At 37.5% G+C, this 14,671-nt stretch overlaps 1 protein-coding gene across 6 annotated transcripts in view; it reads left to right on the top strand.

Moving 5' to 3' along the window:
- The window catches only part of NTRK2 (neurotrophic receptor tyrosine kinase 2), a 211,545-nt gene that overhangs the window by 26,226 nt on the left and 170,648 nt on the right, over window positions 1–14,671 (top strand). For all 6 annotated transcript variants that reach the window (XM_061343932.1, XM_061343931.1, XM_061343933.1 and 3 more), the window contains exons 4-5: window positions 217–285; window positions 4,099–4,253. In XM_061343932.1, coding sequence (XP_061199916.1) covers window positions 217–285; window positions 4,099–4,253 — 224 coding nt within the window. The remainder of the gene's footprint in view (window positions 1–216; window positions 286–4,098; window positions 4,254–14,671) is intronic.

The raw sequence follows: 14,671 nt of genomic DNA, 5'->3' as shown, positions 1-14,671 counted from the left end.
AAGTGAAAATATTGATCCTTGCTGAGTTTGATTTTGAATGCATTTGACTTTAAACCATAAAACGAGACTGAACACAATGTCTTTACAACTAAAGTAAAAGGAATAAAGGATTTTTAGAGCTGGTTTGAGTCCTTAATTTTTTTAGGAAACACGAACTGTATTTTTGGTGTAAGAAGAAGCAATTCTAATTAATGCAATCTTTCTCTTTTCCCACAGCAATTTATCCAGAAACAAGCTCTCAAGTTTGTCCAAGAAGTCTTTTCACCATCTGGGTTTGTCTGATCTGTAAGTTGTCATTTCTTAAAATAAAGTTTATTTCTGGCTGGAATGTAAGAAAAAGACTTTAAAGTTTGTTCTGTTGAAGGTAAAGGTCCATCAGTGATTAGGAATGAAATTCTGATCCAAAGAAAGCATCAATACTGCAACTGAAATACAGAGAGTTTTTCATTCCAGGCCTTCAAGAAGAATGAAGGCCTGGAATGAATCAGCTGAATCTTTTAAAACAATTTAGAGTTCAAAATAGCCTCTGCTCTTTAGCTTTAAAATGTTTTATTGTGAGATAACTTCACACAAAAATACTGTTTGTATTAAATACTTTAGCTACTGAAAATACAGCCTTCTACAGATCTTCAAATGAAGCCTCTCTATCCTATTCTTATATTGGCCCCACAGCTGCTATGCTGATGGTTTGCTATCGAATCATTTTCTTATTTTCTCAAATTCTTTGAGTTGCATCATGCTTTATATAGTCATTTGGTAATGGAAGCTCTGGTAAACATATATTTGTTGATCATTTCAATATTGCATTTTTATCTCCTGTTTCGTCAAGCAGAATTTCTGTACTGGTATACATTCCAGAATTTTGTTCATCTTGTGCATTGTTTGCTAATATGTGGGACTGCAGAGAGCCTTCTGGAGCTTTGGGAGGGTTGGGGTTGCCAAGGAGTAGGAAATTGCTCTCCTGGAGTTCAGAGCAGAGTCAGAAGGCTGCCAAAGTGCCAGTCCAAGTACTGCAACACCAGCCTTGCAGTCCTTGACTGCTTCTGATGGACTTCACCATGTGAGAAATGAAATGAGTAAATCCCAGTGCCACAAAAAGAGTTTATGCCCCCTAGGTATGTTTTGTGGATTTGGAATAATCACTTCCTTTATAGCCCAGGGAACATTGCTCACTGGAATTTTCTTTCACAACTTGGTGTCGCCAAGCACTCTAATGGAGAGATGAGCCACTTGCAGAGTACTCACATTGCTGTGTGCCCTGCATAGGTCTGTTGGTTCTGAAGTTCCTGTTTCTTCATATGCCACATCTAGTTCCTGCCAAAAAGCCATTGTTAGTGTATACATGGCTGTAGCTTCTTTATTTTGTAGTTACTGTGATCTCAAAAAAATAGATAGAGGACTCAAACCAGTGCACAACATGAAGCTTGGACCTTTTGTGGTTTTTCTAAGCAGTTAGAGGAGAAATGGAGTCACCTTTGCCGGTCTCCCTGGGTTTCAAAAATATAAGGGTGGTTATGCTTTAGGGTTAGGAAGCATGCAAAAAAGGAAAAGACTGCAATTCTGAAGGCATACTCTGCTCCCATTTTTTGGAGTTTGCTGCCAGAAACAAGTTTATTACAAAGCAGAAATTAAGGACCCTTGACTTTTTCCATCTCAGGTGAAAAGCTTCTTTTAGGCTGTGGGTGGATTGAGTGCTTCTGAAAATTTGGAGGAGAATAATGTCAATGTTGCTTGTCATTCTAAGAAGTTGGTCTGCACCTGGTCAGAAAGAAGTGAAAAAGGATTTGGGACAGAGTGAGAAAATCAAATGTTACAAATATGTGATGGGGATTATGGAAATAAAGTTTAATGAATCAGGGAGATAACACTTGGAGGCAAAACAACTAGCTAATGTGAATTAGGAGTGAATATATTTGTGTCATTAATACCAGGGTTAAACCATAGCCATTCAGTGTCATGGTAGTAGAGGCAAGGTACTGGATACTGGGAGGTACTGGGAGTGAGCCAGACATAGGAAAAATGGATGGGGTGAAGTTAAACTGAGCAGTATTTGAAGTACGGAGCCAATGTGAGATGAGGGACAAGCTGAAAGGGGGAAAGGCTACAAATCTGAGGGAGGCTGTTGGGGGCTTGTGAAAGAGTGGAGTGTAGGGATAGAAGAGCTAAAGTTTAGTAAACAGAGATTGCACTGAAGTGAGATAAACAGGTATTGGGCAAGTGAGGGAAAGAAAGTGGTGGTGGGGGAAGTATAGCCTGAAGGGAGGAAAAACAGTGATAAAATTACTATCAGTTGAACAATTCTGTTGATAAGTGGCTAATACATAGGTGAAAAATCAGAAAAAGGAAAGAAAAAAGAGTACTGGAAGGGAAATCTGGGAATAGAATCATATTGTAAATAGGTTCTGAGGAGCTTCGTCTAATGACAGGCAAGTGTCCTGTTAGCACTTCTGTAAATCAAAATGTAAAGGGATTAAAAGTTCAGAATAGTAGGAGTAGTAGTGAAATAGGAGATACTCACCAGATATTGTAGAGAAAATGCCACTTTCAAAGGCTTCCTCTTTTAGAACAAACTGTAGCTACAGCTGTAAAATTACAGCAAACCAGATAAAGACATACTGATGGTCCTTTCCAACCCTAACCTTTCTATGATTCCATGATTCAATGTAATTTGCTTTTGCTAGGTCAGATTCTTTCCTTCACCCAAGTGTGTGCGGAGGGTCATCACGCCTCTCTCCAGCCTATGATATGCCTAACTCCCTTCATGGGTTTAATACAAAACAGAACAGTGAAAAAAAGAGGACTGCTCAGCCACTGGTGAAGGGAATTTTCTCTGTAACAGGGAAGTTACATGATGAATCAGAAGATGGGATGTAAATCTTGCTGTTTTGAAAATGCATGTTGTAGATTTTGACCTAAGAGATCCTAATATTCATACACTGTCTTGCATAAGCAATTCTTGTCCATGGTTGTGGTGGTGTTGGAGTCCAGCAAATGACTCCTGTGAATACAAATTGCTCCTTCAGAGACTTGCAAGAATGATCCCTTCAGCTGTTAATCCTCAAACAACAGCAGATGGCTTTTGGGGGAACAGGTTACAGCTCCGATAAGCTGAGTTTTTAGTTGTTTTCACGTTTCATGTCCTCAGGAGACATTTGTGAGCATAGATTCCGTGAGCAGCTTGAATTTTGTTTCTGTACATCAAAAATACCCATGAGATTTTGTTATGAACAATTGTTCTCCTATAGTGAGGTGTCATAAACAGTAACTTGAACATGCTTTATTTGATCTCATGAAAAAAATAACACTGGGTCATTTCTTACGTAGACATTGGGTTGTTTCTGTTGTTATTTTACTTGGGCATTATTGCATTACATTGCTGTGTGGTTTTATTAAATTTTAAGCCTAGAATTTGGTACATTTGCTAACCTGTGGTTTCAATTCCATATAGCATATCATATAGCTAGGTGATACATTTCTGTTTCAGGGACATTTTTCTCAATTATTGTTTCTTTATCACATTACCTAAGGTTTTACTGTGAGATTTTTTAGACTGTTATAGTGGATGAATTTTGAAGGTTAGGCAAAATTCTTTTGTATGATTAGAGCTTTTTGAGTTTTTCTATAATTCATGACTGCTTGACTCAATAAAGAATTTACCATCTCAGAGCAGCAAACCTTTTCTTCATGAACTTTCTCAGGTAGCCGAGCAGGGAGCCAAGTGTAAAAGAGGAATTATGATCTCTTCTTGACTTTTATGAAACAAAACGGAGCTTAGTGAAAAACCCAGCTCTCTATGTGATTCTGATTTATACCAGTGAATTGGAGATGGTAGTCAAGACCCCTGTGTGATCTCTCTGATCTATGACAGTCTGGATTCTTGGTACAAGAGGAGCTTCATTCTCTGCACGGAAAGCATTATTGACTTGCAGCTTGTGTTGTATTGAGGTTACTAAAGTTGCGTTGCTTATCCTTGTTAACTAAAGGGCTCAACTTCTCCTTTTACCCATCTGAGTGCTTGGAGTCTCCCTGTCTCCCATTTTTTTCCTATGTGCATGACACATTCTGCATTCTAAATAAATTGGGGATTTTTTGCTCTAGGATATTGGTGGACAATCCATTCAAGTGTTCCTGTGAAATTATGTGGATCAAGAAATTTCAAGAGACCAAGTTTTATACAGAAACTCAGGATTTATACTGCATAGATGACAATGACAAGAGGACATCATTGATGGATATGAAGATCCCGAACTGCGGTAATACCCTTTTAACATAAATTTACTGCTAAAGTATTGCAAGAGGGAAAAACCAAACATACTTTTTTACAAGATGCATTCTCAGGATAACAACAGTACTGCTAAGGGAAAAGGTTTCAGTGGAGGTACTAACCACTCAGTGGTCTTTCATCCCACATGAATAATTCTGGGAGCTTCACACAGAACTCTTTTATTTTCTCTTGGTCCTTTATAATGTAGCACTATTCAAGTGCAGGAAACCAGAACAATTATAGGTAACACACAATTATATAAAATGCATATGCCTTTGTTAAACTAAATAGTAGTGCTTCCAAGCTCAATAGACACAAAAAATTTACCTCCTTGATTTTTTTTTTTTTAGGTATTTATGGTTGATGAAGTCTTTGTTTTCATTCATAAATACAAACTCTGGAGCTAGGACTATAGGAGAAAAATAGGAAGAGTAGCATGCCAATAGAGATAAATCAGCAATAGTTATACTCTTCACCCAGATAAAACTCTACTGAGTTCATTTCTAAAAGCTATGCAAAAGATAGAATCTTAGGTCTGTAGAATGTTGCAGCATACGCTTTTCTGTTAGCTTATATGGATCTGGAGATAGTGGAAAAAATGGTATTACAATAAGGCCATCCTCTTACTTATCTTGTATACAATTTTGCTGAGTGTGTATGGTCCCGGGGCAGCTGGTGAAAAGTTTCACACGCTAGTTGAAGAGATTTGTTCTCTTCTGTGTATGAGGGGCAGAGGATGGGTGTTTCTGATACAGTGTGAGACCTGCTGGAGTCTAGTTTTCTTTGCAGTGAGTGAAGGTGCCCAGCAGCAGGCAGGAAAGAAGGAAGTAAGGGTAGTCTCATGGAGGGCTGATTTGTATTGGTAATAGTTGAAGATGAATAGCAGGAGAAACGCAGAAATTATAACCCTTTCTATTTACACCTCTGGCTATTGAGTGTCCTTTTCTCCACTGCCTATATGGAGGGTCTGACACCCTCTGATAGCAGCTTTCAGCAACAAACAGCCATGGAGAGGACCTGCTGCAGACCCAAGATGGGGTGTTTAATGGCAGTAATGTGTTTTATGACCATGTATCTTGCTGTTACTCATGTCCAGCTTTCTGCTGGTGTGGTGGTTTATTCAGGACAAAAATGATGCTAGTGTCTGGTGCAATCAATAAAACCTAAACCTGTCACAGGGGGTCTTGTGACCTGCAGAATTTGATTTACCTCAAGTGGGAGATGATACCGAGCTGAGCTAAATGGAGCCAGCTTTCTGCTCCAGCTGGATTGTGAATAAATCTCCTGGATAGAGAAATGTCTTCTGATGGACTGAGATCAATTAGTACTAACCAGGAACTCCAGCATAGTCTTCTCAAACATTCTTGGGTGGCACATATAGAAGCCACCAGGTAACTAGGATTTTCGTTGAAAACTTTGATGTTAAATACCCAGAATTAGACCTATGAAACATTAGCCTTTCCCCTTAGTTCTTAACCATCTGCAGTCACAACAGATTTTTTTCTGACCCGGTGCATGTATGTGTACACATGCAGGCATCCTGTTGGCATATCTTGACTAAAATACTTGCTGTGGCAAGGAAAGGTTGTACTTCCAAGTAGAGGAGGAAGAGGAGGAGAAAAGATGAGTTTATACAGCATTCAGATTGGAATTTGCAACATGTGGAATTTGCATATGGGAAACATGGTGCTGAAGATCTGTGTGGATGTCAGCACATGCCTGCAAATTATTTATGTTGGTTTTCAGGATTCAGGTATCACTAAACTTTACATAATTGGTGGGGTTTGTTTTGTTTTATTTTGTTTTGTTTTCTCTTTTTGTGGGTCTTTCCCCTTAATATAACTTTTTCAAAATGAGCCAATGTAGCTTTTAATAGCTTTTAATAAAGATGACAATACAGACTTTTCCTAGGCACAGAATAGAGAAGCTCAGGTGAAGAGGAATGACCATCTTGGTGAACATGGGCTGTGCTCTGGAAGATGTCTGAAAGACCCAATGTGAGTCTCTTGCCTTCCGCAGATATTTTTCTGTGTTTAAAAGGGCAAGACAATTAAAAAACCACCAAACCCTCACTGAGGAAGCTGATTTATTTCATTTCCAGGTCTTTCTGAGAGGCTAATAGGCAGACCTGAAATAAACAAAGAATTCAGCTTTTGATATACATGAACTTTCGATGTCAAGAGAAGTTCCTGCTTGTGCAGGCCTTTGCATTGTGTTAATAAAACATTTTCTAATTTTTTCTGCTAATGAAATGGTTTTATACCATCTCTGGTTTGTTAATTTTTTTTTTTTCCAATTCAGAAATCAAGCAAATGTGCTCTCTTCTTTGTGTGCAGGTATTATTAATTACTTCATAGTATCATAGTAAGTGGCCTGTACAGTATGTGGTAAATGTGTTGATAATAGGACATCTTACTACTGTATACTGTTAATAAATCTCGTGATGGTAAGTTGGAAGAGGCTACTGTGGTTTTGGGATCATAACGCTTCAGTCTGTAGTTAATTGGTGTGAAAATTAGCAAAGTTATGTGGTACTTACTGTTTATATGATGTAAGAATTCATTAATGTGCTGAATTAAAGGCTGGTTGTAATCTAAATGCCATCAACTTTGTGATTTCTTTGCTTGAGGCTAAAAGTCAGGTATGCTCACTATCTAGAAGATCCTTTCCAGCTGCAATACTACAAATGTCAGTCAATTATTACAATGTTTGCAGAATTATTTTTTCAGCTGTAGTTGAAAAGTATTTATGTATGATGATAATTGTCAGACTGTTTTAAGTTTTAAATCCACACTGAATTACTATGTCAAAGGTTTGTAAGTTGCATCTACCACAGTAATATTAGAACAGCCTTCTGTGTAGAAGAATAGTGTTGTTTAGTTTTCAGAGTATTTGCTGGTGGTCTGTACAACATGGACAGCATCACCACCTATGTCACCCTTTCAGTTTTTTTTATTTCCACCTGATAAATATCTTTAGATAATCAAGAAAGACAACTAGATAAGTAAACACATTGCTCTTTTTTGTACCTCTGTAAGATCTGGCTGCAATTGCCACTGGTGTCTTATTCTTGGAAGCTGGCGTGTCCTATGCCTGGGGTAGGGTCACTCAAAAGGCCATCAGTCTGCAGGTCACCTGGACCTCACTGAACACCAAAGAGTCAAGACCATGTCTTTGGGGCTGGTTATCAAGGTGTTGGTTGCTCCCTCTCTTAGCCATTCAGTTTCTCTGTTGCTGTTGAACTCACTGATACAGAAAGGAGTCTCTTTCTCATGCAGTGTTTCTGGGAGAGCCCTGACTTCTACATCTGTCTCTGCAGTCCCATGTGGATTATTTGATGCTCTTTATCTCAGTCTGGTGGTGGCATTTTGCCTTACCTGGCCAGTTTAGTTAGTTAGTCAGATTGTTTTATATATGCTGGTGTGGTGCTTGATCTGGCTTTCAATTTTAGTTACTTTCCTAGCATTTTATGCTTATTTAATGTACATTGTTTCTGTAGATGTTTTCTGTTTTGTCATTGGTCATGCTAACAAAAGTCTACTGAACAAAGTGGCATAGTAGTTCTAATTTGTTGTACGTATAACAAAGGTATGTTGAGACTGGATGTTGTTTACATACTCAGCCAGTCAGTGGAAAGGTTGGCTGGTCTGAGACCTATAGGGTTTTATGGGTCTATTTTTGTTTTTGTCTGTCCTTTTGCACATGAAGTAACTGCGGTGTTGCTCTTATTGCTGCTTCTTGTATATGACTGACAAGATTTTAGAAGTCATTGTAATGTAGCATTGCAGTCTAAAGAGGTGAGTTGCCCATTTCTTGCTCGTGTTGGGATGCTGTGAATTTTTACAGGCAGTTGTTCAGATGACTACAGGTAGACTTAAGTGGGTCTGGCTTCATTTCAGCCTCTTCCTGGTGATAGATTTTGCCCTAGAGGTAAATAAGTAAATGGTCTGGAGGCAGGTGGTTATAAATTGTAAGTGGGGAAAAAGGCAAACTGAAGGATTGAGACATTGATTTCTTTGAATTTACAAAAAAGTTTTCTAGTATTAGTGAGTCAATAAATTAAGCATGAGATCATAGGCAATCACAGTACAATGCAGTCTAAAACCACAAGCAAAGGCATAATCCAGTGAGTGTTGACGTTTTTTTCCATTAACAGCCAGACTTTACAGATAAGACTACCAGAAGGAGAACATTACAGGCAGAATGAAGTGAGTTTAAAAAAAGCCTTAAACATTCTCCATGTTTACCTTTCAGAATATTCATGGACTCTCTAGCTTATATTGTTTATTTTGGCTCAAGAACTAGATGTTATGCATGATTTATGGTGGCCAAGTGTTCTTATTTTCTGTTCAAGAGTTTTATCTGTGCTCATGGGCTGTATAAAATTTTTTTATGAGAGTTTTGACACTAATGGACTTTCACTGTTGCTCCAAAGTTGAGTTAGAATTTTCCAAACTTAATTAAAACTATTTTCATTACTCCAGCTTTTAAGTGAATGTAGCGAATAATTTATGGATGTTTGAAAAGGCAACAGGAATCTCATTTTCAAAGACACATGCATAACTTCCTTGTGAGCATACACTTTTATCTGTTCATGAAGCAACTAGTAACTTATACAGATGTGTAGACATATAATATGTAAATCAGGGATTGTGAATGATGATGGCTGAGTAATATGTGATGCATGTGAAAAAACCCAGAATTTTGTTTTATAATTCTTATTCAATTTCTGCTTTAACTGGAACAAAGCAGGTTTATAATACAAAGCAGGTTAGAAATAGAAGTAAGGTACTATCTAAGGGAGAGAAACACATAATGATCACTCTGGTATCGTTCTGAACTCAGTGCTTTGTGCACATTTGCAGAGGTATTCTCTATGTCTGACTCGATGCATCTGTGTGAGTGTGGAGCTCTCATCTGCTGAGGGAGAATGGCTGTCTGACTTGTCTGATGGTATTCTTGCTTTGCATTTATGATGTAACTAGGTGGAGACTAACAACTACATAGCTGAATTTTGAAATCTAAAGAAAATCCTTTTTTCACTTTAAAAGTGGAGACATTTCATGAAGACATCCCTTCAGCCGTATACTTGGTATGCAGTATACTCGATATCAAGAGTGAAACTGATCATTTTACTTGTTTATGTAGTTCTCTGAACATCTTCCTGTTTTGGGATCATATGTTTATCATGTAGCAGTATTTGACAGGTTGGCATTGTTTTCAGTATTTACTGGACACACATGAAGTTCCCCAGATAAAGATACAGAAATTGCAACTGCATTACATGCACTTAGTGAATAATAAGCCATTTTTAGGGGTTTGCATAACCTAGTTCAGGCCTCATTAAGTTACGTTACAAAGGCTGTTTAGCTCTTGCTTCATCTGTTAAGCTTTCGGGTGCTCTGTTCAGCACAACTGTCCTGAATGTATTCGAGTTTCTCTTGAAAGTTGTGGGTGGTCTGAAGCTTAAATATCAATTAAGCACATTTTTTCTAGATGTAAGTTAATTTTCTTAAACATTTGGGGAATTTGAGAGAAAACATGGCTGGGTACCTTCAGGAGACTGCTAGCAAGGGAATTGTTGATAAGTTTAATAGCCTCTATAGTCTCAAAATTCTTGCAAACTGTTGGTACTAATGATGGGAAAGAGGTCAATTAAATGATTTAGGTGCTGCAAGATCCTTTCTTTTTTAGCATCTTCCTACTAGAACCCAGGTCAGGAGGCCTAGAGACCGTAAGAGAAAGGTGCATGAGCAGAAGTTAAGGAGCTGATGTAAACCTTGGAAATGTAAAGCCCTTCATCTTGCTTGAAGTATCAGCAGCAGCCTTCAAAGCACCCGTGCAGGCTGACTGTGTAGGACAGCTTGCTGTCCAAGTGAATTTATTCTGGTGCATGGCTGTTGGTGGTTTTTGCCTGCATGGCATTCATGACACATTTGAAGCCCTGGATGGGATGGCAGTTCTGCAGAGATAGCATTTGTTGCCGTAATCATGAAGATGAGTGAGTTAGCAAGTACTGTGGTCTTTGCTTTGGCACGCAGTGGCTCTACTTAAGTGTGCTACTAGTGATAATTTCAGTTAAAGTGACTGATGGAGTGTTTAAAGGCAAAGTAAGTGTGTATTGGCTCTGGGAAAGCATAATTGAAAGATTTATCTTCTGGTAGAGGCCGTACTTGTTTAATTATTTTCTGTAAAAGTTCCCAGTTGAATGTGACAATCAGGTGTGACATGATTGGAGGCAGATTTCTTTTAGTATTTCAAAATATCTGTGTGTCTCAGTGTCTCAGATAAAAAAAAAAAACATGTTCTTCCATATAATAACAAGGTGGGTGGTTTTTTTTTGTTTGATTTTGGGTTTTGTTTTTTTTTTGTGGTGGTTTATTTTGTTTGCTTGTGGTTTTTTTTGTTTGTTTGTTTTTTCAGATTTACAGAAAAGTGGCTGTAGTAGGAGATTTTGTCTCTCTCTGGTTTCAGATTCAGTTCTGGAATCTAACCTACCACTGTAAGGTTAATGTCCTCATCACCAGCCTGTAGAGTGTTTGAGGCTATTCTAGCCCTGTCAGACTTGTGCAAAATTCCATGGTCATTGCGGAAAACACCCATCAAGATTTGCTGTGCAAGATGGCAAGCACAACTCTGTTAAGTGTTATTTAGTGCTCTACTCAATGACTAAATATTCTCCTAAAAAGTTGAAGAGGCTTTGATCTGGGAGAGTGTTCTTTAAGTTGCAGTAACACAGTAAATTGCAGAGTATGGAAATAATTTGGAGGAAAGGATGATAATCTAAGATTCTTTTTCCTCTTTCCCCCTTACACCATTCAGAATGGTGTCTTTACTTTCATTTTGGTCCAAGAGAAAATTCACGTTCTGTTATGCATGTTGCCAAAGTTACAGTAGGGAAATGGAGGACAGTGCCTGGTGTAATGAAAAGTTCCAGGCTTCTCTTCCCTGTATCTGGAGAGGAAGGTGATCTGTGATCTTTGGACTACAGAAAAATGAAGATATATGTGAAATGATAATTTTTAAAAATGTCCCTCATTTCTGCTAATTTTGTATTTTATTTTCCAAATGTTTTTTTTCTTGATATTTGTATTTTATTTTATTTTATTTTATTTTATTTTATTTTATTTTATTTTATGGTTTTCTATTTTATCTATTTTTTTTTAAATTTTCATTGAATGTGGTTGTGGTTGTCATAATAGCTATATATATTGAGTATGTTGATTCTGTGGTTGTCAAACAACAGGAAATGGAAACAGTGATTTATGTTTCTTTTCTTCATGTTTTGCAAGTAAACTTTTGGGATATCCTGTTTATAGTGCTTCAAAGATGAAGACAGGCTGATTTTTGGCCCCAGAGTTCTGCAGTCTTTAGTAGAAACATGCCCACTTATTTACCCAATGGCTGAAATCTGGCTCAGAGCTTGTTGGCTGCAGACAGCTGCTGAGTGAAACACAGGAGGTTAATCACATACCCAGCAGCTCTTCCTTTTTTATAGCTAGAATTACTAGAAAGTTTTTTGCTGTGCTTTTTAAACCCAAAACATCCCATAGGAAAAGACCTTTGGAATTTTTAAACATTCCTATATTTTCAAACAAGGCACAATTTTGTGGAATAATTTAAGAAAGCTGTTTTTCTTACATCTTACATTAATACAACCTGTTCGAAGTTGGCAAGACATCTGAAATTTGCAGATCCGTGTGCATGGTTCTTAACAAATTGCATTGTCAACCATCTTGTTTTCAGGCTCCAGACAGTGCTACTGGTGGGTGTTACCAAGCTGTACTGTAGTGCTGTAATCAGTTGTATGCTTCCTCCCTAGAGAGAAAAATCAAAACTAAGGGGAGCTAAGAATCTTGGAAATCTTATGTGAGGCAAAAGGACTGGATTTGAGACACTGTAACTTCCTAATTGCTGGGGTTATTTTATAATAGCAGTTCTGGTAATCTGCCTTTACATGTTTTAGTTTGATAGCTGATAGTTGGCTCACAATTAATTTAATCATTCTGGGTCTGATATATTTATTAAGATATGATTAAGGATGTCAGGTAAGGTTTGAAATGACCTTATTAAAATTCAAATGCAGTTGGTAGTTTCCACAAAAAAATTGTCATTTTTTTCTTGGTTACTGCTTGTTCTTGTCACAGAACAGGTTATCCTACAAAAATGTGCTAAGCAAAAAAGAGATGTCATAGACACACTGAAACCCATTGAGTGACACTGCATCATGTCTAGACCCCAGAGAGTCTGTCGATAAACCACTGAAAATCAGGGGCTTAGTGTGAAAAGGATGGCATAAACTAATACAATATTGGATTTTTGGTATTCTCTCAGATAAAAGTTGAAGCTGAAAAAATCATTCTGGAAATAATTTTGTAAAAATTTTTGTAACTGTGAAGACAGTTACCAGTGAAACCACATCTTGTGTGTAATGGTGGATTTGTTTCTTCTTGCTGATCATCTCTTTCTTCTAAATGTTACTGTACTATATTAGATAGAGTGCTAGCTTGGTGCTGAGAGTTGCAGACTAGAGAGTTTGTATTAATACTTACTTTTCCTTTGAAATACAGTCACAGCCTAGCCCTGAAAAGGCCAGTGTAAATTTTCTATGGAAAGTAGTACATAGCAGCATGAAGACTTTGAAAGCCCTCTAGGAATTTAGGCACATTCTTTTTATTAATTTCAATTGACAGCTAGATAGCCAAATGCACCCAAAGGGTTTAGTTTTGTGATTGCTGAAGGTCCAGCTGTGCACAGTAAAGATATGAGTCATTCCTTCACAGTGTTTGACAGTTCCACTGTCTCATGGCCTCGGGCTATTGGTTTGCACTAATGATGGTCTGTGAAGGTAAATAGCAACCTCCCTCCTGAAAGGAGGGTTTTTTCCTTCTAAAGCGTGAGATAGTATTTGGAGACAGGTGACATAAATGAGTTCTTCCTACTTGTCTCTGTCAGGTGCACTTATCGTGGGGCGAAGGAAGTGACTGCTTTTTCAAACACAGAGCTATTTATTCCTAAGAAAAAAATGTTGTAAGTTTGAATATGAGAACAGATATTCTGCATGTGGTGAAATAATATAGTTGTTATATACCCATACATAATGAAAAAATGTTTTTTAGTGTATGCGTTCATCTATGAATTGCATAAGTCTCTACATTGTAGTTTAAACTTCTCAGTAGCAGGTTGTGTTCTGCCATTTTTTGTAGAGATTGAAAAGCTTTGTATAGGTTATTGAGAAGAAAGAGGACTTGAGAAAACAAAATAAATCAGAGTAGTCTTCAGATGATCATTCAGAAACTCTCTTTTGTCTGTCCTGACTGAACAGGAGAGCACGTAATGAATTTAGTTGTCACAGATACACTTAAGAACAAAAAAAAGGGAATGGCTCTTGTGTATGGCATGGACAGCATGCCTGTGAAGATTATTGCTGCAGAAGGCTAAGAATGTAGCAAGAACATAGGCCAAGAACATAGGAAATGTGAAAAAGAAAATGTAAAAGAGAAATTGTAAAAAAGAAATTGGATAGTACCAGGGTTATTACAGATATCCAGAATTATAATAATTAATGCTATCAAAGTCTGAAAGAAATACTTTGTTTCAAACTTTGGGGCACAGGGTAATCTCTGTCTGACAGATATCAAGATGAGACTTGTGGAAAGATGATGGCATGTCTACCTTGTATGGACTTTTATGCTCTTTACTACTCTGGCAGTGTAAAAAAGGTATTTGAACCTGTTGTCTGATTGCTTGTATCAATTACTGTATACAAAGTCCTTTAGAATGTACATCTGTATCAACAGAAGTGATAGTCATCTAAAACACTGTGTTTAATTAAATCATGAGTAAATGCAGCATGGCTGATGTCTTTGTAATTGTGTAGGTGTCAAAGTGCTGCTGACTTGTATAAATGGTCTCACACTACACTGAGCATATATACTGAGCACACCTGTCTGTTAGGGCACATTGTGTATTTTTGAATGCAGTTATTTTTCACTACAGGTTTTGCTGCTTAGTTTCATTGCTTTGTTGGTAAGTTCAGTGTATTACATTTTCTAGTCACAAGGTCTTACACAACTGTCTGCTTTTCCCAAATAGAGTCACTTCTCAATTAGTGTGCATTCTGCTGTGGAGCAGTCTGGATGCCATTGGAAGTAAAAGCCTTAAAAACCTTAAAGTCCCTTAACTCAAGATAACCAACCAGAAAAAAAATATCCTAAGACATTTCTCGTATGTGTTTCCCATTCACTTCTCTTATGAGTGGGAAAGGGAGTAAAAGAGAACACATGGTAATGTGACTGTTCCTTTCTGTCCTTACTTACTTGTGGTGTTTTCAGCTGGGTCTTGCAGCTGTTTTTTTAGTGTAACTTCAGGAATCTATAAAATAATAAGCACTATTATTTTATAACC

This window comes from Neopsephotus bourkii, unplaced genomic scaffold (assembly GCF_033783945.1).
Source record: "Neopsephotus bourkii isolate Nb327-2 ecotype Australia unplaced genomic scaffold, CSIRO-AGI_Nbou_v1 NB_1831, whole genome shotgun sequence".
Lineage (NCBI taxonomy): Eukaryota > Metazoa > Chordata > Aves > Psittaciformes > Psittacidae > Neopsephotus > Neopsephotus bourkii.
This window is presented reverse-complemented; position numbering and strand designations above follow the sequence as displayed.